Source organism: Chrysochloris asiatica, unplaced genomic scaffold (assembly GCF_000296735.1).
Source record: "Chrysochloris asiatica unplaced genomic scaffold, ChrAsi1.0 scaffold00530, whole genome shotgun sequence".
Classification (NCBI taxonomy): domain Eukaryota; kingdom Metazoa; phylum Chordata; class Mammalia; order Afrosoricida; family Chrysochloridae; genus Chrysochloris; species Chrysochloris asiatica.
Genome location: NW_006409048.1, coordinates 391968 through 412176, shown reverse-complemented (window position 1 = coordinate 412176; position 20209 = coordinate 391968). Strand labels below are relative to the sequence as shown.

General features: G+C 43.9%; 2 protein-coding genes across 2 annotated transcripts in view; one reads left to right on the top strand and one right to left on the bottom strand.

Annotated features, from left to right (window-relative positions):
* Positions 1-1026: 1026 nt before the first annotated feature.
* LOC102837828 (methyl-CpG-binding domain protein 3-like 1-like) lies at positions 1027-1593 on the top strand. Its single transcript, XM_006877564.1, has one exon. The coding sequence runs from the start codon at positions 1027-1029 to the stop codon at positions 1591-1593; it is 567 nt and encodes a 188-aa protein (XP_006877626.1).
* Positions 1594-5553: 3960 nt separating this feature from the next.
* Positions 5554-20209, bottom strand: part of MUC16 (mucin 16, cell surface associated) — a 179502-nt gene continuing 164846 nt past the window's right edge. The window contains exons 66-73 of the mRNA XM_006877563.1: positions 18801-18931; positions 18436-18503; positions 16652-16800; positions 13473-13531; positions 13069-13136; positions 9320-9486; positions 7214-7293; positions 5554-5652 (exon numbers count right to left, since the gene is read on the bottom strand). Of these exons, the coding sequence (XP_006877625.1) occupies positions 5554-5652; positions 7214-7293; positions 9320-9486; positions 13069-13136; positions 13473-13531; positions 16652-16800; positions 18436-18503; positions 18801-18931 (821 nt within the window). The remainder of the gene's footprint in view (positions 5653-7213; positions 7294-9319; positions 9487-13068; positions 13137-13472; positions 13532-16651; positions 16801-18435; positions 18504-18800; positions 18932-20209) is intronic.

Sequence of the window (20209 nt, the reverse complement as noted above, 5' to 3'; positions counted from 1 at the left end):
TTCTGCATCATTCAATAATTTGCCCAGTGAATCTTTCAATAGCGAAAGTCGAGGCTTGAATTTTTTCTTCAGTTCCCCCAGCTTGAGAAATATTTATGGTGGTACCAAAAATTTATGGTGGTACCAAAATATGATGTTGTGTATTTTTTCTTCAGGGGTTATATAAGATCAGGGGTTATATAGGTAGCCATGACATGGCAGTTAAGTGAAATCTTCCAGGTCCAAATTTTTATAAGACAGGTATTACTAATACTAAGGGATTTGAGGCAATTCTAAGGAAATGATTAAGGTCATGGACCATGATATCCAAGATGGATAAAAACAGGAGTAGAAAAGAAGGAAGAAAGTGAAGTGAGGATATCACAGTGGAGGGTAACTTTGGCTCTTGAGGAACACTTATCTATTGTGTGTATGTGTTAAAAAAAAAAGCTATAACTCAGAAATTAGTTGTGAGTGAATATGCTTTCTGGATGATTTATTCTTGAGCATGAGCATTTGGTTTAAATGAAGATATCTGGGACATGAGTATGAGTTGCTTCGGTGGGACAGCTGATAATTTCACTGTTTAATAATATTTAGGTTCTAAAGGAACTATGAGAACAACCTAGTGACTGGGTTAACCAAATGACTAATAAAATAATACAGATGAATGGCAGGGTTTTGGATATAGATAAAGACCAGAGATCACGCGTGTCATTAGTGAGAACACCAGGGTTTGTGCAGGAGACAGGGACAAGGACAAAAATTAAAAAAAAAAAAAAAAAATGTATGATTTTCTTCAAATGAGAAGATGGTGTTTGAGAAATGATCTGGAGAAAGCCTAAGATATTGACGCTGAGCCTTCAGTTCTTGATTCATCTGCTTGATTGCTTGGTGATGTCCCAGAATATAGGTCACACTTAGACTTAGAAGAGAGAAAAGGTAGAAGCCCAAATCAGTCAAGATAATTGCTTATAGAAGGCAAGCTTCATTGGCATTTAAAAAAAAATCCAATCCCACCTTTTGTAGGGTAAAATAAGAAGCATGATGGTCAAAACTTCACAGAAGAAGCAACATGACTGTGTAACCCACTCCAAGCCAAAACCTGATTTAAACATCTCAATTCCTTTGAGGATGTCCAGTTATATATTTAAGCAACCAGTTACTAGATTTACTTCCCATCCTGACAGTGAGGTCAGATGCCATCAATGGGAGGAGAAGTTGGACAAGCCTCAGCAGGTTTGTTGGCAGAAGAGACTTCAGGGACTCCAGGCCTACAGCAGTGCAGGGGGACTTTTAAATACTTTGGATCTTGCCAAAACTTTGCAAAAAACTGCACCTAGTTACACAGGTGAGTCCCTGCCCGGGGTTCTTGCCATCTCCATGCCCACCCCTGGCCCATCGTCACATCTGGCAAAGATGAACTCAGGAGCGAGTGTTAATGTCTCACAGTTTCTTGGCAGACCGTTCATAGTAACCGATGAAGATATTAGCAGACAGGAGAGCAAAGTGCAGATGGCCAGGGAGAGACTGGCAGTAGCGTTGATTGCAGACAGACTCGCTAGTGAGTCAGAGAAATTCAAGGACCAGGAAGGATGTCCTGAAGAAAATTAAGAAAAGAGAGAGAAGACAGCGCAGATGAAAGGAAACGCTGCTGTGTACCTTATTGGGATTTTTAGTATCGCTGGAGCGTCCACAATCTTTTCTTGCTTTAAACTATCCAAACATTAAACTATACCATTGACTCTGTCTTCAGTTTCTTAGTATTGCAGTCTTAACAAAAACACCACAGATGTGTGGCTTTAAAGATTAGAAATTAATTTTCTCACCTTCCTTGTTGGTAGTTACCTGTCTTCCCAGGTTTGTGCTGCCTTCTGTGTCTAATCCTATAGTAATATTACCTCATTGTTGTTGTTATTAAGTGCCATAAAGTCTGTTCTGATTCATAGCGACCCTGAGGAAGGTTTCTCATGAGCGACTAGTGAACTTGAACTACCGACCTTATATTATTATTATTATTAGAACAGTATTCAATCTAAAACACTCTGGTTTATTAAACTCCTTTGAGTGATTTACAAACATGATTTTTTGGAGATGACTGTGTGTCATGTGACAGACAAGAAATCTTTGTTCTTTATATTAAATTACCATTTTTCAAATCCACTAGCTGCTCCTTGGAAACCATATCCAGGCTTGCAATGAGTCGGAATCAACTCAACAGCACTTAACTACAACATCATCTCTATTTATGTTTTTGTTACATGTTAATTCAGAGATTACAGTTTCATTTAATGAAATACCAGATTTTCCCTTTTTCTGTAGACCTATGTGGACTTCAAACATGATTAATACAAACTGACATGCTCTTTTCAGGATTGTGTATCAAGGGAGAAAATTGTCAGTATTGTAAATGTAGTAAGTCTTGCTTACTTAGCTTGAGATTTTAAATTGCTTTGTCTTTTTGCTTTGTGGCGCTGTGAGTTAATGCACCAGACTGTAAAGCTATTTGAACTGTAAGGGCGGCGGTTCAAGCTCACCAGCTGCTCCTCGGAAACCCTATCCAGGGTCCCTGTGGGTCGGAATCTACTCGATGGCACTTAACAACTACTAGAAGCTTGTTGTATTATTCAAATCCTCTTTATTCTTACATCTTTGATTGATGAAATTAACAATTGATGAGTGATATGTTAAAATAGTATAATCTTTCTACCTCTCAAAAAATGAATTCTCTAACTTAAACTTCTTTTCTCCATTCTCTCATGTGGTGATCACCTGGGATTTTAGTCATTGTTGGTAAGGTGCAGTGGCTCTGATTCATAGTCACCCTATGTACATCAGATGTAAATAGTGCCCAATCCTGTACCATCCTCAAAACTGTTATCTGTTATGCCTGACTTCTGTTCCAGCATATTTTAATGTCTTGTTTAAAAAATACCAGTGTAGATACTTTTTCCCATTCTAATATGCATTTCTTCTTTATTATTTTACTGAAAACGTATGCAAGTAAAACTTTGAGTCAGTCTGCATGCATGAAAATGTCTTTATCTCTTTGACAGATACTTTGGCTAGGTATATCATTTAGGTTCTAAGTCCTTTTCTTTCTTCCTTTTAAGTTATTAATATTTTGGAATCTCTACCATGTCTTTATCTACAAAATGTAAATACAAGCTTTAAGGGTGAGGGAGATAACTTGAGATACAGCACGTAGAGTTTATCAACCCACGGGGCTTAGCAGATCTAAAGCAGTCAATAACTGAATATTATTATGAGCTCTGATGTGTTGCTATAGGATATGCACTGGACTGCTAACTGCAAGGTAGGCAGTTCAAACCCACCAGCTGCTCGGAGGAGAAAGATGAGGCTTTCTGCTTCCTTAAAGATTTCCAGCCTCAGAAGCCCTATACAGAGTCATTGTGAATGGGAATTTATTATCATTATTATAATCTCCAGAGTCCTGATGTGGTGCTGTAGGTGTGGCACCAGAAGGTCAGTTTGAGCCCCAAGGTCGGCAGTTCAAACTCACCAGCCACTCCTCAGAAACCCTATTACAGGGTCACTATGAGTAAGGAGCTCTGGTAGTGTGGTGGTTAAGAATCGGGTTGCTAACTTCAAAGTCGGCAGTTCAAAACTACCAGCTGTTCCATAGGAGAGAGATGAGGCTTTCTGCTCCCGTAAAGATTTACAGCCTCGGAAACCCTGTACAGGGTCACTATGAGTCAGAACCGACTCCACGGTACTTAACAACAACAATGAGTCGGAACCAACTCATCAGCACTTAACATTATTATCTTCAGAGAGTGCATTCTGGGAGACTGACTTTGCTTACAACTAAGGATATGAAACCAAAACATCCATTACCCTTGATTTGATTCTGACTTATAGCAATCCTGTAGGACAGTATCCGGCTACCCCTTAGGGGTTCTGAGACTCAGTCTTTATGGGAGAAGACAGCCTCATCTTTCTTGTGCAAAACAGTTGGTGGGTTTGAACCAATGACCTTGTAGTTAAGTCCAATGCTTAACCCACAGTACCACCAGTGCTCCTTTGAGGATGTGATGCTCACAGGAAAGATGCTTGGATGTGGGCAAGTTTAGCTCTCAACCTTTGGGTATCTTTAGCTGTGGCATTCTACAAAAAGTGTGAAGATAACAAAATCTTCCAGCAAACCCAGGGCAGACTAATACAGCCTGGAGCATTGAGAAATCTCTGTTGTAACTGTGGCTGGATTCATTGCAGAGAAATATGAAAGGAAGACTCTGTTTTTGCCCTCAGATTCGCCGAGTCCTATTCGAGTTTTAATTATCTTTGCATACAAAGCAGACGCTGTCTTCCCACAGCATTGATATTATTACTCTGGGAGCCAGGCTTCCCAGATAAGTAGCCATTTTAGCTCCCAAATGTAAAACCAAGAAACAGAATAATTTGGTGTAGCGCTGCAGGATCAGCACTGGACTGCAAACCATAAGGTCGGCAGTTCAAACCCCACCATCTGATGGATCCTCAGAAACCCTATGAGTCAGAACTGACTTGACTGCACTTAGCAACAATTCCTTCTTATGGAGTCCTGGTGTGGTCCTGTAGGATAAGCAAGGTTGGCGGTTCAAACTCACCAGCTGTTCCTCGGAAACCTTATACAGGGGTGTTAGGAGTCGGAACCGACTTGATGGGACTCAACACCAACCATGCCCAACAACCATTCCTTCTTGACCTTCCCCATCATGGAGGACATGTGAGGGGTAAGCAGTCACTGAGGAAGATGGATCTGCCAGCCCTGGTGAACATGAACATCAGAGAATGAAGTTGTGGAAGGAGAATTTGAGGCCCGGTGGCATAGTGGACTAAGCATTGGGTTGCTAACCGAATGATCAGCAGTTCGAATCCAGCAGTCACTCTATGGGAGAAAGATGGAGGTTAAATGCTCCTATAAAGCAGCCTTGGAAACGATTCTGTTTGTCCTCCAGAATCACAAAGTCGGTTCTGACCCATAGCGACCCTGTACAGGGTTTCCGAGGCTGTAAATCTCTACGGGAGAAGAAAGCCTCTTCTTTCTCCCGCAGAACAGCTGGTAGTTTCCAACTGTTGACTTGCGGTTTTCAGCCCCATTCGTAACCACTACGCTGCTGGCGTGAACTCCAAGGTGGCCGTGAACTCCAAGGTGGCCGTATGGTTTTGGTTTTGAGCTTCCGTGGTAGGTGGGGAAAGGGAGAAAACCACGTGGGTGGTGACTAAGTGATCGCTATCCGGGAGTCAAGGGGAGGGCTGGGGTGGGAGGGACTAAGAATGGAAACAAACCCTCACAACACAACACGGGGATATTGACTTTATACAAAGGGCAATTTCTGTACCAGTTTCAGCCTATCTGGTGTCCCTTGGGGGATAAGAAAGTGTGAAGCCACAAACAGTGCCTTTGGTACCAAAACAAAAGGTGAGGCACTTCTCTCTCAGTTCCCTGTGAACCACTCAGAGCCAAGTCACAAAAGGCCAAAAGACCGTGTCAGACCAATGTGGTTTATTTCTGCTCCAGACAAGCTTCGTTGGACCCAGGTTGGTGGCAGGGCCCACCAGCAGGTCCAGCTATTGCAGTTTCCTCAGATCTAGGTGTGGTAGGTAATAGCCCAGGCGGCGACGTTGCACCTCGTAGTCTCCTTCCTTCTTCCGCATGCAGATGGTGACCTGTGGGTGAGGAGAGGGCATCAGAATGGACTGGTCAGCTGCCCGAGGATGGACAACTGTAGGATGAGTATGTGGCCAAAGCCACAGTAGCCTTAGCCTCTCTCTGTCTTTTCTTTCCTTTCTTCTTCTGTTTTTTTTCCTCCACTGGATGTCTCCCTCAGTTCTTCATTCTCCTTCCTTCTTTTTCATGACCTCTTTCTCGTCTTCTCTCACTCATTTCATTCTCAAATCTTCTACCTTTTTTTCCTCTGGTGGTAGTGCTGTCAGCTGACGCAGAAATGACTCTGACTCGCGGCAACCTTACGCATAACAGGAGGACGTGGCGCCCCGCCCTGTGCCGCCATATCTACCATCTACAATCTGTTTGATTCCATCGTTGTGGCCAGTTGTGACAATCCCTCTTACTTATGGCTGTAACTGACCCTCCACTGGAACAAGCATGATGCCTTTTTCTGCTGTCTGCTCTTCCCTGATGATGAGTCCAAAGCAAGCAAGCTGATGTCTCATACTCTCCTCTTCTGATTCTGACAACCCTTCCTATTCACGCTCTCCATCTCCTCCCCACCACCTCCCAAACGTCACAGATGCGTAACTGTCATCCAATAAACTGTACCTGTTTAAAGTAAGTAATTTGGTAAGTTCTGGTTGTGGTTGAACCATCACCACAACCAAGATAATGTATGCCCATTATCTAAAAGTTGAATTACAAATTTTTGGCACCCTTCCTCCTCCAAACTTATCTTCATTCCCAGGCAACTACTGATCTGCTTCCTGTCCCCATAGATTAGTTTGTATTTCTAGAACTAAAAGGAAAAAAAGAGATCATACGATATGTGCTGTTTTTTAGACCTGACTTTGTTCACATGACATAATTATTTTGAAGTGTACCCATCTGGTTACATGCATTAATAATTCACTGTTTTTATTGCCAAGTACTATTTCATTGTAGGGCTATACCAGTTTCTTTATCCATTCACATGTTGAGACTTGCAGTGTTTTCTGATTGGCGCTATTATAAGCAAAGCTACTATGAACAAGTGTGTACAAATCTTTGTACAGATGTATGTGTTAATTTAATTTAATTTGATGAATTCCTAGTAGTGGAACTGACTGGGTCATATGGTGGTGGTCATGCCATCCAAGCTATTTTCCACTAGCAGTATATGAGCATTTCAGTTGTTTCACATCCTCACCAACACGTGTTACACAGACAGTCTTTTAAAATTTAGCCATTCCTGCACACAGTGGTATCTCACTGGGGTTTTGATTTACTGGTGTGGCGCTGTGGGTTAATGCGCTGGACTTCCGTTGTTCTGAACCACCAAGTTGGTGGCTCAAGCTCACCGGCCGCTCACCGGAAACCCTAACAGGGTCGCTATGGGTCAGAACTGACTTGATGACACTTAACAACAATGACTAATGCTAAGAAATAAAAAGGCAAGTCACACACAGACTGGGAGACGATGCTTTCAAAGTTCTTATATCCTTCAAGGGATTTGTATTTAGAACATATAAAGGGTGCCTATAAATCAATAAGAAAAAGCAATCCTCTCTCACTTACCAGGAAACAGCACATCAGGCAGGTGATGAGTCCTAGGAGTCCTGCCAAGCAGATGAGGATGATGGCCCAGAAGGGGAGACCTGGGGAGACAAGTCTTAGGGTAAACCACTTCCTGCTATCCCCCATAGGACCCTCTCTCAGACCTTGTACAGCCTGAGGATGGGCATGGACCAGAGTGGAGAAGTTGGTGATTAAACCATCTGAAGGTTCTGAAGCCCCAAACGTGTGGGCTCCCATCAGTGCAGGACTTTCACCGTTGCCTTCCTGTGCCTCGTTTGTCCCTCACATGGGTTAGCCAACACTCATCATCATCAGAGACCCTGTGTGCACAGCACTTCTTTGGGAGCACAGCATCAGGATGTCCCCTCCCCACCCAGGGCTGGAGTTCCGTTGAGACTTAAAAAACAACAACAAAAAGTTGCTTCTATCGAGTCAGTTCCAACTCATGGTGACAATATGTGTGTCAGCGCAGACCTGTGCTCCATAGAGTTTTCAATGGCTGAGTTTTGGGAAGTAAGTCACCAGAATTTTCTTCCATTATGGCACAAGGTGGCCTTGAACCACCAACCTTTCAGTTAGCAGGTGAATGCATTAAGCACTGTATCACCCCAGGACTTACCAACATTCTTGATGAAGGCATCATGTCTGCTGGGTGAATAGCCTGAAAATAAATGAGATGGAGAGTGGACGTGTGTGTGTTTTATTTTGTTTTAAATAAACCATTTTAAAAAATACAGAAAAATAGAAAGAACATATACTGATTTAGCCATTATAAAATTCCTTACAACACTTGCTTTATATGCTATTTTCAGTGAAAAGTTAGTCAAGTAGACAACACGGCAGCCCTGTGTGTGGCAGATTTGAACTCTGCCCCACAGGGTTTTCAATGGCTGAATTTTTAGAAAGACATCACCAGGCTTCTCATCTAACATGCCTCTGGGTAGCCTTGAACCTCCAGTCTTTCAGTTAGCACTCAAGTGCATTAACCATTTCCCCACCATGGATTCCTGCTTTATTCCTGGATGTACGATGGTACATTGTAGATACTCAGTGATCGTTTTGGACCCTTTTTTGAATGAACATACATGGCTGTGCAGGCATTGGCGAGGGAGAATATGTCCATCCCATTACTCTTGTGAAGGTGTAAAGGATGGATCAGAGTTGGAGACCCAGAGACAGATAATGACTAGCCTGAATATCACACACACTAGGCTAGGAGAAGACAGAGAATTACTACGTCCTATTAAAAAACACACACCAACTCATGACGATCCCATATGTTTCAGAGTAGAACTGTACTCCATAGGGATTTCAATCGGCAAAATGGCAGCATCAATGGGCTCAAATGTGGCAACAACTGGGAGGTTGGTCCAGGACCGGGCAGTGTTTCGTTCTGTTGTACATAGGGTTGCTATGAGTCGGTAATGACTCAATGGCACCTAACAACAACAACAACAACAATCTTACAGAAGGAGCTCTGGTAGCTCTGGTAGCGTAGTGGTTACAAGTCAGACTGCTAATCTCAAGGTCAGCAGTTTGAAACTACCACCTGCTCATCAGGAGAAAGATGAGGCTTTCTGCTCCTGTAAAGATTTACAGCCTTGGAAACCCTGTACAGGGTCGCTATGAGTTAGAACTGACTCCATGGCACATAATCACTACTACCAATCTTACTGATGGAGATTGCCAGACCTTTCTGCAGTAGTTCTGTTGGGTAGATTCAAATTGCCTAACTTCTGGTTAGGAACTGAATGCAAACTATTATGCCACCTGTGGTTGTTAAGTTGCCGTTAAGCCAGTTCCAACTCATAGTGATCCTGTATAGCTAGGGTTTCTGACAAGCAGCCGGTAGGTTTGAACTGCCAACCTTGTGGTTCACAGTCCAATGCTGATCCTACAACACCACACGAGGAGTTCTTAAGCCACTCAGGGACCCCTCGCTTTCCTTCAATTATGGGTACCGCCTGGGGACAATGTTGTCTCTTGCCGCTCTAGACACATTCAATACTGACTTATCCCCGGCCTCCAATTTCCCAAGAAATGTTTCAAATGTGTGGGAGGTCAGACCCCACTCACCCTCCAACCCCAGTTACCAGAGAGCCTTACCATCCACAATAATGCTGTTCCTGTCCAGGGTGAAGTTCTGTAGCTGGGTACCGTTCTGGGTCAGTTGTAAAAATTCCTCATAGATGACAATTCTGTCCACTTTCCGAGTCAAGGGAGAGAAGTTACACAGGGAGTCTACCCCGGTGTGGTTGCTGTAGGGCACAGCTCTGGAAGGGAAAGAAGGATGAACAAAGGTCTCTGAGATTCTAGAACTTGGTCCTAGCTTCCTTAACTCTAAGTTGCGTCTAGAAGAACGTTCTGCAATGATGGAACCATTCTATATGTGTACTAGCCAATACAATCATTGCTAGCCCCGTGTGGTGACTGAGAACTTACAATGTGGCTCATGGGGGTGAAGAGGTTAGCACTGAACTACTAATCAAAAGCAGCGCTGCAGAGAAAGGTCTGGAAACTTCCTTCTGTAAAGATTTCAGCCAAGTAAACCTTATGGCGTAGTTCGTGATGGGGTTGTAATGAGTTAGAATTGACTCAGACGGGACAGGTTCTTAATTTTTTAGTGTGGATAAAAGTCACAGGACACTGAAGACCTCTGAATATGCACAAAAGTAACAAGACACAGGCAAAACTTGTCAAAATCAACATTGACCAAATGGAGAATTGATTTAAGCAAAACTTCTGACAACAATTGGTCTGTATTTGCCTGGAGCAAGAGAGGAAGGAGTGACAAGAACAGGAGACCATATGGACTATGTGACTAAGTGAATCTCTGAATCACTGCTTTCTTAGCCATGAGGAAAATTCAAAACTGGGTGATGCCCGTCTCCCATGAACAAAAGGGAGAAAATACAGAACAGAATTTCAAATTCTGATGGACTCCAGATTTTTTGGAGTCATGGAGGCTAAGATTATTCCCCAAAACTAATATTCTGAGATAATCTTTTTCTTAAGTGTTTTATTGTGAATTATGTGATCGTTTACATGGGAGAACATTAACTTTACATTCATCCTATCGTATATTGTTTCACTGCCATGGTTACAATCCCCCCCATGTATCATCAACCAACCAAAGGGTATATCCTGCAAGCCTGCGCCCCAGTCATCAGCACACAGCCCCTTTCCCTCTCTGGGTCTAAAGTCCCCAGCAGCTCCATGTCTCCATGGCATTGTCTCTGCCTCTATCTCTGGCGTCACTGTTTCTCTGGGTGGGGTCCCGCACTCCGCTCTTCTCCCTTCATGGTTCCAGGGACCTATGCTCCTGGACTGCAAAGTCAACCACTTCCCTCCTTTTGCTACAGAACATCTACCTTTACATTTCCAGCCCTCACAGTCAGTCCTGATAACAATTATTCACTATTGTACCACAAGAGACCTATCCCCATCTCCTTTCATTAACCCCACCCAGACAGATTAAATACTACTCACTGGAGATTCTACCTTCCTCCATGCCCTCAGGATTTAGGCTCCCTCTTGGAAGCTTGTAAGCCAGTCACTTCTTCCCTTTGTAGGCCTCCCCCCCAATTTTGGGTAGCCAATGTCCAAGTTGCTCATCCCTGTCTACCCTGTGTACTGAGGGGGTGGGAATGATCCTCGCTGTAAAGATTTGTTCACTCTTTTGAGCTACTGCATCCATAGGTGTAGGTCAAGTTCATCAAATTGTATCAGATTACTCTTTTTTTCTTCTTCTAGTTGAGTTCTGATCATCCAGCCATTGAAGCCAGGTTGAGTGGGTATTATTGTGCATATGCCCTCTCTTCTTATCAGCTGGATGCTTCACTCTCCACCAAGACAATCTTTTAACTTTAAACAGAAAATATCCCCTGAAGTCTTCTTTAAAAAAAAATTTTTTTTTTAAAAGTTTTTATTGTGAATTGAGTGATAGTTTACATGGGAGAACATCGGTTTCATTACAAATTGCAATGATTACAATCTCCTCCTGAAATCTCTTAAAACCAAACAGTAGTTTAGCCTAACTAGTAATGACTGTCTGCCTTGAGCACTGTGGTCTTTTAAGGTCTATCTATGTGAGGTCAACTTGGTAACAGCAATGGGAAAGATTAGGTAGGAAGCTTAGGGGCAGGGAGTGTATGTTCCCAGAGAGGAATGGTTCAGAAACAGGAGGCTGAGGACAGCTGCACAACTCGGAGTATGTAATCTATGTCACTGAATTGGAAGTGAAGACATTTGAACATGCTCTGCTGTGTATATTCTCAACAATAAAAAACTTTAAAAAACTCAACAACAAAAAATTTTTAAAAAGCAACCCCAAACCAGCTGGATCGTGGTAATGACAGAAAGTTTTGTGGCATTTTAACTTATCCTAGTCTGTCTTCCTCTTTCCAGATCCTCAGTTACCTTGAAAATCAGAGTTAAGGATCAAACTATGTCCTCCCAAGATATGTCTTGAAATCTTCACCATATGTTGTTTTAGATTTAATCATGAGATTAAATACAATTGACCTTGTAATATAAAGTAATGTAATGTATTTACCTTCATTAATACAATCTAATGTAATGCAATCTCTCAATCAACTGGGGGCATATCAGTGTACTGCTGTTGTTAAGTCCTGTCAAGGTGGTTCCAGCCCATTGCTGTTGTTGTCAGGGGCCATCGAGTTGGTATTGACTCATAGCAACCTTATGCACAGCAGAAACACTGCTGGTCCTGGGCCAACCTCACTATTGTTGCCACACTTGAGTCCATTGATGCTGCCACTTTGCTAATGCATCTTGCTGGGTTTTCCTCTTTTTCTCTGACCTTCCACGTTACCAAACATGATATCCTTCTCCAGCAACTGCTCCCTCCTGACAATATGTCCGAAGTATGAGAGATGAAGTTTGGCCATCTTGGCCTCCAAGGAACACTCTGGCTGCAGTTCTTCCATCCAACACAGATCTGTTGGTTCTTTTGACAGTCCGTGGTACTTTCAATATTCTCCTCCAACACCATAACTTAAATGCATCAATTCTTCTATAGTCTTCCTTATTCACTGTCCAACTTACACATGCATATGAGGTTATTGAAAGTACCATGGCTTGGATCAGGTGCACCTTAGTCCTCAAACTGACATCTTTGCTCTTCAACACTTTAAAAGGTCTTGGGCAGCAGATTTGCCTAATGCAATACATCATTTGATTTATTGACTGCTGCTTCCGCGAATGTTGATAGTTGATCCAAGAAGAATGAAGTCCTTGACAACTTCAATCTTTTCTCCATTGATAAGAATGTTGTTTATTGGTCCAGTGGTGAGGATTTTTGTTTTCTTTACATTGAGATGCAATATATACCAAAGGCTGTGCTCTTTGATCTTCATCAGTAAATATTTTAAGTCCTTTTCACTTTGAGCAAGGAAGGTTGTATCATATGCATATCGTAGGTTGTTAATGAGTCTTCCTCCAATCCTGATGCCATGTTTTTCTTCACAGAACCCAGCTTCTCAGGTAATTTGCTCAGCATACAGGTTGAATAAATATGGTGAAAGAATACAGCACTGTAGCTCACCTTTCTTAATTTTAAACCATTCAGTGTTCTCATGTTCTGTTCCAATCCATAGCGACCCTATATAGGGTTTCCAAGGAGCAGCTGGTGAGTTTGAACGCTGTGGATCAAACTGACTTTCCAGTTCAGAGCATTAACCCTTAGTGCTAAACCTAACCACTTCTGATTTGAGTACACTTCAGTCCCGTTTACCTAGGGTTATCCCCACCTTAACAGCTAAGAACTGACAGACCATAACAAGTAAAGGACAGCCGAAATTCCCAGAGTCATTAGCTCCTTAGTTGGAACTCACCTGAATGCTGTAACTTGACAGTCTGAGAAATAACTCTTGATGCTGCTATTTCGGAAAAGCTGGTTGAGCTGAAAGACAGAACAGCATTCCCTAGGTCCGAATTCCAGGCCCAATGACCTCAGTGGATTTTCATTCACTACCCCCAGTTCCGCATCTATCATCTTATTGTCTCAGTAAACAACAGCAGAGGTGTATGTACCAAAAGACATCTTGTTCCAGGGTATGACTTAGCTGTGTGTCCCTGGGCCAGCCTCTGAACCTTGCTACACTGGTTTCTTCATCTGGAAAATGGGACTATGACCCTGCCTCCAGGAATTTGTCATGAAAGGTCACACTCTGACTACGTAGTGTCCTTGGGCCTGCTTCTTCATGGGAACAGAGTTGACACTGAGGCTCATACTCACCGCATCCTCTATACTCCTCTTGTTCCGCTGGTATTTGGTAGAGTTTGGCTGCGCTGTGTCTTGGGAATACAGTATGTTGGTGATGGTGAAATTCAGCTGGAAGTGCTGGGGTGTGGGGCCGCTTGCTGGTTTGTCTGTCAGTGGATGAACCGATGGTCTTACTTCTAGAAAATAAATATGTAAAACCCCTCATGCCGGAAGTTTGGCTTAAGAGTATGTGGGAGAAGATAGAGTCCCCACTGAATAGTTTTCATCTTGTCTAAACAGGGATAAGATTCTTATGATTCAATAGTGAGTAATTGTTATCTTGATTAATTGTGACGGTCACAATTGTAAAGGTAGAAGTTTTGTAACAAAAACGGGGGAGTAGTTAATCTTACAGTCCAGAAACATAGGACCCTAGGACCATCAAGGGAGAAGAGCACAAGTGGAATGCAGGACTTATCCAGAGAAGCAGCAACATCAGAGATTAAGGCAGAGATGGGGACATGGTGAGAGGGAGCAGCTGAGGACTCTAGATTCATGGAAAGAGAGGGACTGAGAGCTGGCAGTCAGGAGGCAGATGTGCAGAATGTGCTCTTTGGTGGTGTAAATTATTATATATGCCTGAGTGTTTAAAAAAAAAAAAAGCTAAAATGAATAGAGAGAAATACTGTTAACTGATGGTACATGGAGATTATAATCATTGTAATGAAACAAGGTGTATGATTTGTTGTATGTACAACTTACGATCTGCCCTATAAACTTTCTCTGAATTCCTAATAAAAACTTAAAAAAACCCAAAAAACATAAAACCCCCTCATGTTAGGGCAGAGAGTTGACCAAAAGGTCACGCCAATCAGAAGACTTATTCTTAACAATGTGACCTGAGCTGGCTTTTAAAAGGTGGGCTACAGAAGACCCTTCATCCACTTCTCCGATTTGTCCCCATCTATCCACCTGTCCCAGCTCTCCTTCCACTCACCAGGATGTGGGCAAGAGGAGACTGAGTCTTTGCTGGGGGTGGGTTGACAGATGCATGTATGGACCACCCCTCTGGGCACCTGTCACACACCTTTGCCTAAACTTCTGATGGATGGCCTGGGTCCCCCGCTACCTCCCGCCATCATCATTCCTGTCCCAATCCATTCTCCACACAACACTGAAAGAACAACTTTTCCATCAAATGACTCCGAATATGGTGTGTCCTTCCCCCAAACAGTCCAGGGACCCACAAAGTCCCTGTCCATTTCTTTAGCCTAAGCTGTCAGCTGATTTGTCTCCCAGCGTGCATTCCAGCCACACCAAACTTATTCGAATTCCTCCAATAGGCTACATTCTTTCTATCCTCTAGATTCTAGCCACGTGGAGCCTGCCTTGTCCTGTTCCCCAACAGATCTTGCCTTCTCCATATGTCAGCGAACTTTCCAAAACAGGACCACGTGGCCCTCCTGGTGACTCCGATAGGCTCCTGCCATTAGACTATTGCAGCAATGATCACATGTCATTAGTACTTGCTTACTCCAAGTATTTGTTCAACTTATATGAGTCATGCATTCTATCAATGCATGACTCATATAAGTGGGGACCTAGGAATATGACTCGGGGTCCTGGTGTAGCGCTGGACTACTAACCTCAAGGTCAGTGATTCAAATCCACTAGCCGCTCCACAGAAATCCTGTACAGAGTCACTATGAGCTGGAACCAACTTGATGGCATTTTACAACAACAAAGAAAATAACTGGGGAGTCCCTGGGTGGTACAAATGATTAGCTGCTTGGCTATCGATCAAAAGATTGGAGGCTGGAATCCACCCGGAAGTGCTTCAAGAGGAAGTAATTTACTACCATAGAGATCACAGCCAAGAAAGGCCGCTGGAGCACAATTCTACTGGTGGCCCTTGAGCAAGAATCAACTTAAAGTTTTTTTTTTTCTTTCTTAAGATAACTCAAAGCCTTCCACAATTTGGGTTAGAAAGCTTGACATACATTATGTATTGAATTGTGGTTCCCCAAAACAGGGGCTGTGAATCTCAGTATGTTGTTGTTGTTGTCTCAAGTGCTGTTGAGTCAGTTCTGACTCACAGCGACCCTGTATAGGTTTTCCGAGGAGAGGCTGGTGAGTTTGAATCACAGATTTTGTAGTCTAGCTCATTAATTTACAGCTCACCCCAGGATTCCAAATCTTATGCTCACTGTGGTTAAAATCCCATTTGGGAACAGGGTTTTCTTTTTTCTTTGTTATGTTAAGGAGGCCATATTAACATAGAGTGTGTCCTAAATCAATTTCTTCTGAGCTATAAAAAGAGCAGATGGAAGAAGCAAGCAGAGATGGGGAAAGACAACTCCATGAAGATCATCAAGAAGCTACATCATCTGATGAAATGCGGATGGGTCTCTTGTGATACAGTAGTGAATAATTGTTATCAGGACTGCTTGTGAGGGTTGGAAATGTAAAGGTAGATGTTTTGTAGCAAGGAGGGGAGTGATTAACTTTTCAGTCTAGGAGTGGAGGTCCCTGGGACCATGAAGGGAGAAGAGCGCAGAGCAGGATCCTACCCAGAGAAGCAGTGATGCCTGAGATGAAGGCAGAGACAATGACGAGGAGAGATGGAGCAGTTGGGGACTTTGGACATAGAGAGGGAGAGGGGGGCTATGTGCTGATGACCGGGGGTAGGGGGTGGGCAGGCTTGTAGTGTATACCCTTTGGTTGTTTGATGATACTGATGATACATGGAGGGGATTATAACCATGACAATGAAACAATATATGATAGGATGAATGAAAAACTAATGTTCTCCCACGTAAACTATCACATAATTCACAATAAAACATTAAAAAAAAAGAAGCCACATCATAAAAGCTGAAAACCGACAAGGACCTCCCCCTAGAACAGACAGTGAGCATTCCCCTAGAGATGGCCCTGAATTTGGGCTTCTAGCCTCCTACTCTGTGAGAAGTAAATTTCTGTTACAGCAGCCCGAGAAAAGTAAGGCAACGTACAGAAAAAACCATTTCCTTGGATGCAATTGGTGTGGGCTCTCTTCCTGCCTCTTGTTGGATGACCCAATATTGGGGGCCATCAATATGGTCCCATTTTCACCTCCAAATCCTCTATCCACTCCACTACAACCTGGAAGCCCCATCCTGTCCTCTCAGTTCCATCGCTTCCAGTTGGGAAACCAGCCGACTACCACGCACCTGTCACAAACAGGTCCTCCAGCTGGTAGGTGGCGCCGAGCCAGTGGGATGAAGCATTCAGGCTCCTGGCCAGAAAGACTTGCTCGACCACACTGGGGTCCAGGTTGGAGGAGAACAGGGCCTTCATGGTGACCAACACAGAGCCCATCCTGGGGACAGAGAGCACGGAACTCAGCCAAAATCCAACACCAGTGATGACTGCTGAATTCTGGCCTGGAGAGTCAAGGACTTTGGGGCAAACCGTGGCAGATGAAGGAATAGGGGAAGTGGCACAAAAAGATCTCCCCAGTCTGGGGAAGGAACCTGACCAGAAATTAGAGATGGAATGAACTTGTGCTTCAAACGGACCTTGCGGTCTGGTGCTTATCCTAAACTACCACCCCAGGACTTTACTGAGCACCTGCTATATATTAGGCCCAGTGAGAAGTGACTTATATATACATCCTTATTCTTAATGGAGGAGTCCTGGTGTTGTGCTGTGGGTTAATGCGCTAGACTACAAAACCGTTTGAACTGTAAGGTTGGTGGTTCAAGCTCACCAGCTGCTCCTTGGAAACCCTATACAGGGTCGCTATGGGTCGGAACTGACTCGACGGCACTTCACAACAACAACAGTTCTTAATGAAAGGTATTATAACTATCCCCGTGTTGTAGGATGAGGTAACTCAACTGCAGAATCTTCAAAGCCAGCACTGTTCTGTAGAATCTTCTTCTTCCCCAGTGCAGATGCCTTAGTTTCTTCAACAGCCTTCTGAGAGCTGGATTCAAACCCCAGCTTTGATACTTCTTGCGTAGTTCATAGTGTTTCTCTGAGCCTCACTCACTGTTTCTCTATGAAAGGTGGGGATGATAATAGTACCCAACATATAGGAGCTGTTGTGGCAATTAACTGAGATGCTAATGCATGGAAATGCTCAGCAAACAATCTGGCTGGTATCCACCAGAATGGTCTATTGAGTTGTGGAGTCCCTGGGTGGTTAGCTTGGCTGTTGACTGAAAGGCTGGCACTTTGAGTCCACCTAGAGATGCTGAAGACTGTAGACGAATTGATGTTTTTCAGTTAAGACTGCCAAAGAACCAACAGATGTGTGTTGGAAGAAGTGCAGCCAGAGTGCTCCTTAGAGGCCAAGATGGCCAAACTTCGTCTCTCATACTTCAGACATATTATCAGGAGGGACCAGTCGCTGAAGAAGGATATCATGTTTGGTAAGGTGGAGGGTCAGAGAAAAAGAGGAAGACCCCTAGTGAGATGGATTGGCCAAGTGGCAGCATCAATGGGCTCAAGCGTGGCAACAATTGTGAAGTCGACCCAGAATCAGGCAGTGTTTCATTCTGTTGTGCATAAGGTTGCCATGGGTCAGTACTGACTCGATGGCACTTAGCAATAACAATGACAAGGAGATGCTGCAGAAGAAAGGCCTGGCAATTTACTTCCAGAAAAGCAGCCACTGAAAATCGATGGAGTTCTCCTGTGACACACACGGGGTTGCCATGCGTCAGGGTCGACTTGAAAGTTACTGGCTGCTATTGGAGTTCAACATGAAAAAGGTGGTTTTCCCAAGCACCCAGAAGAGAAGAAAGAGGTGGATGCTGGAGGCTTATCAGGTTAACCATCCTCTCCCCACCCACCCCAAACCTATGGAAGCAGAGGACAGGTTCAGCTGGTAGGGACACTGGAGAAAAGGGCCATGGTACCAGCAACTTCCAACTCAGAGGTGTTACATGGGAGCTAAGAGTCACCAGTCACCAACTTAGCCAGTGCCCTCCCGACCTCCCCCACTTACTTCAAGTCAGTGACCAGGCAGGAGCGGAACACATCTCTCAGCTGGCTGCTGGTATAAAGCGTGGTGACCTGGAAAGAGAGGGTAGGGAGAGGAGCAAGTGGAGCCAGTGGAAAGAACACAGGCCTTGGAGGAAGTCAGACCTGGGTTCAAATCCTGACTCTGCCCCAAAGTCACTGTGCTGCCTTAGACATGCCAAATCCTTTTCTGAGCCTCCATTTGCCCATCTTAGAAATGGAGACAGCAGCCCAGGCACCAACTTTGGAAATTGCGAGAGGCCAGAGTACGCAGAGTGAAGAGTTGAAAGAAATCAGTTAACAGGTCTAAGTGAGGAGAAAGCCTCACAGGAGGGGCAGGAGAGAACCCACCTTGTCCTGGATGTCCCACAGGAAGGCAGTATACTCTGAGGATGCAGGGTCTGGGTTGCTGAGATTCCGGTTGATGATGCGAAAATGCAGTTGGTACTCACTCTGGGTCGATGAACCCTGGAATGTATAGCCTGGAACCACAAAGAGAAAGGAGAGACAGGCGGGAACCCTTAACACACTGCATAGTCAGGGTGGCCCAAGGGCCCCTGCTTGCTGCTGTTAAAAAAAAAAAAAAAGTTACCATGAAGTAGTTCTGACTCGTAGCGACCCCATGTGTGTCACAGTAGAACTGGGTGCCATAGGGTTTTCAATGGCTGGCTTTTCTGAAGTAAAGCGCCAGGTCTTTCTTCCAAGTGCCTTCTAGGTGGACTCAAGTCTCTAACCTTTCAGTAGTTGAGTCCATTTACTGTACCACACAGGGCCAGAGTCTACTGCTGGTGAGTCCATTCTGACCCCTAGCGAGCCTGTAGGACAGAGTAGAGCTACCCAGAGGGTGTCCAAGGTTGCAGTCTTTACAGACGGCGACTGCCACAGCTTTCTTATGCAGAACTGCTGGTGGGTTTGAACTGCCAATTTGTTGTTTAGCAGCTGAGTACCAATCGCTGTACCACAAGGCTCTCCAGGGCTAGAGTCAGCCAAACTCAGGTGCATGCATGGGAGGTCCAAGTGGAAAGTCACTCCAAAGAGAGGGAAGGATTTTCCTAAGATGAGCTTTCTTCCCACTTGTGCCAGTGTGGTTGCCTCTTCCTGGATGGTCTTTGTTTTTTTATTCAGTTAAGACAGAAGAGATGATTTGTAGTGCACGTTGCATTCAGCCACAACATAACAGAACTAGTTCAGAATGTCATAGGTCCAGGAAAAAGGATCAAAACGAACTGAAATGGGACAGCAAGGTGGGTCTCAGGTGTTCGTAGCATTCTTCGAATGGCGATGGCAGTTCTAGATCATTGAGTCATAGATTTTACATAGTATTCTATTATTATCCTTTTGATTTCATTTGGTTCCATTGTGACATCACCCATGTGATTTCTAATGCATGTTATTTGTGTCTTCTCCTTCTTTTCTTGTTAGGTTTGCCAATGGTCTGTTGATTTTGTTAATTCTTTCAAAGAACCAGCTTCTTGTCCTGTTGATTGTTTCTATAGTTTTTCTGTTTTCTATCTCATTTGTTTCTGCTTTAATCTTTATTATTTCTTTTCTTTTGGTGGCTGAGGGTTCCCTCTGTTGGTCGAGTCATAGATACTAGATGGTAGCACATAGTGCACTTGCACCAGCGTCGCGGCCTCTGGCTTTCCGTATTCCTGCTGCTCTGGATTCCGTGGGTGTTCTCGCTAGCCTTTACTTGGACCTCTGCCTCATCTTTCTGCTTTTGCGCTTCAGCCTGTGCATTCGCTTCTTCCTCCACTTGG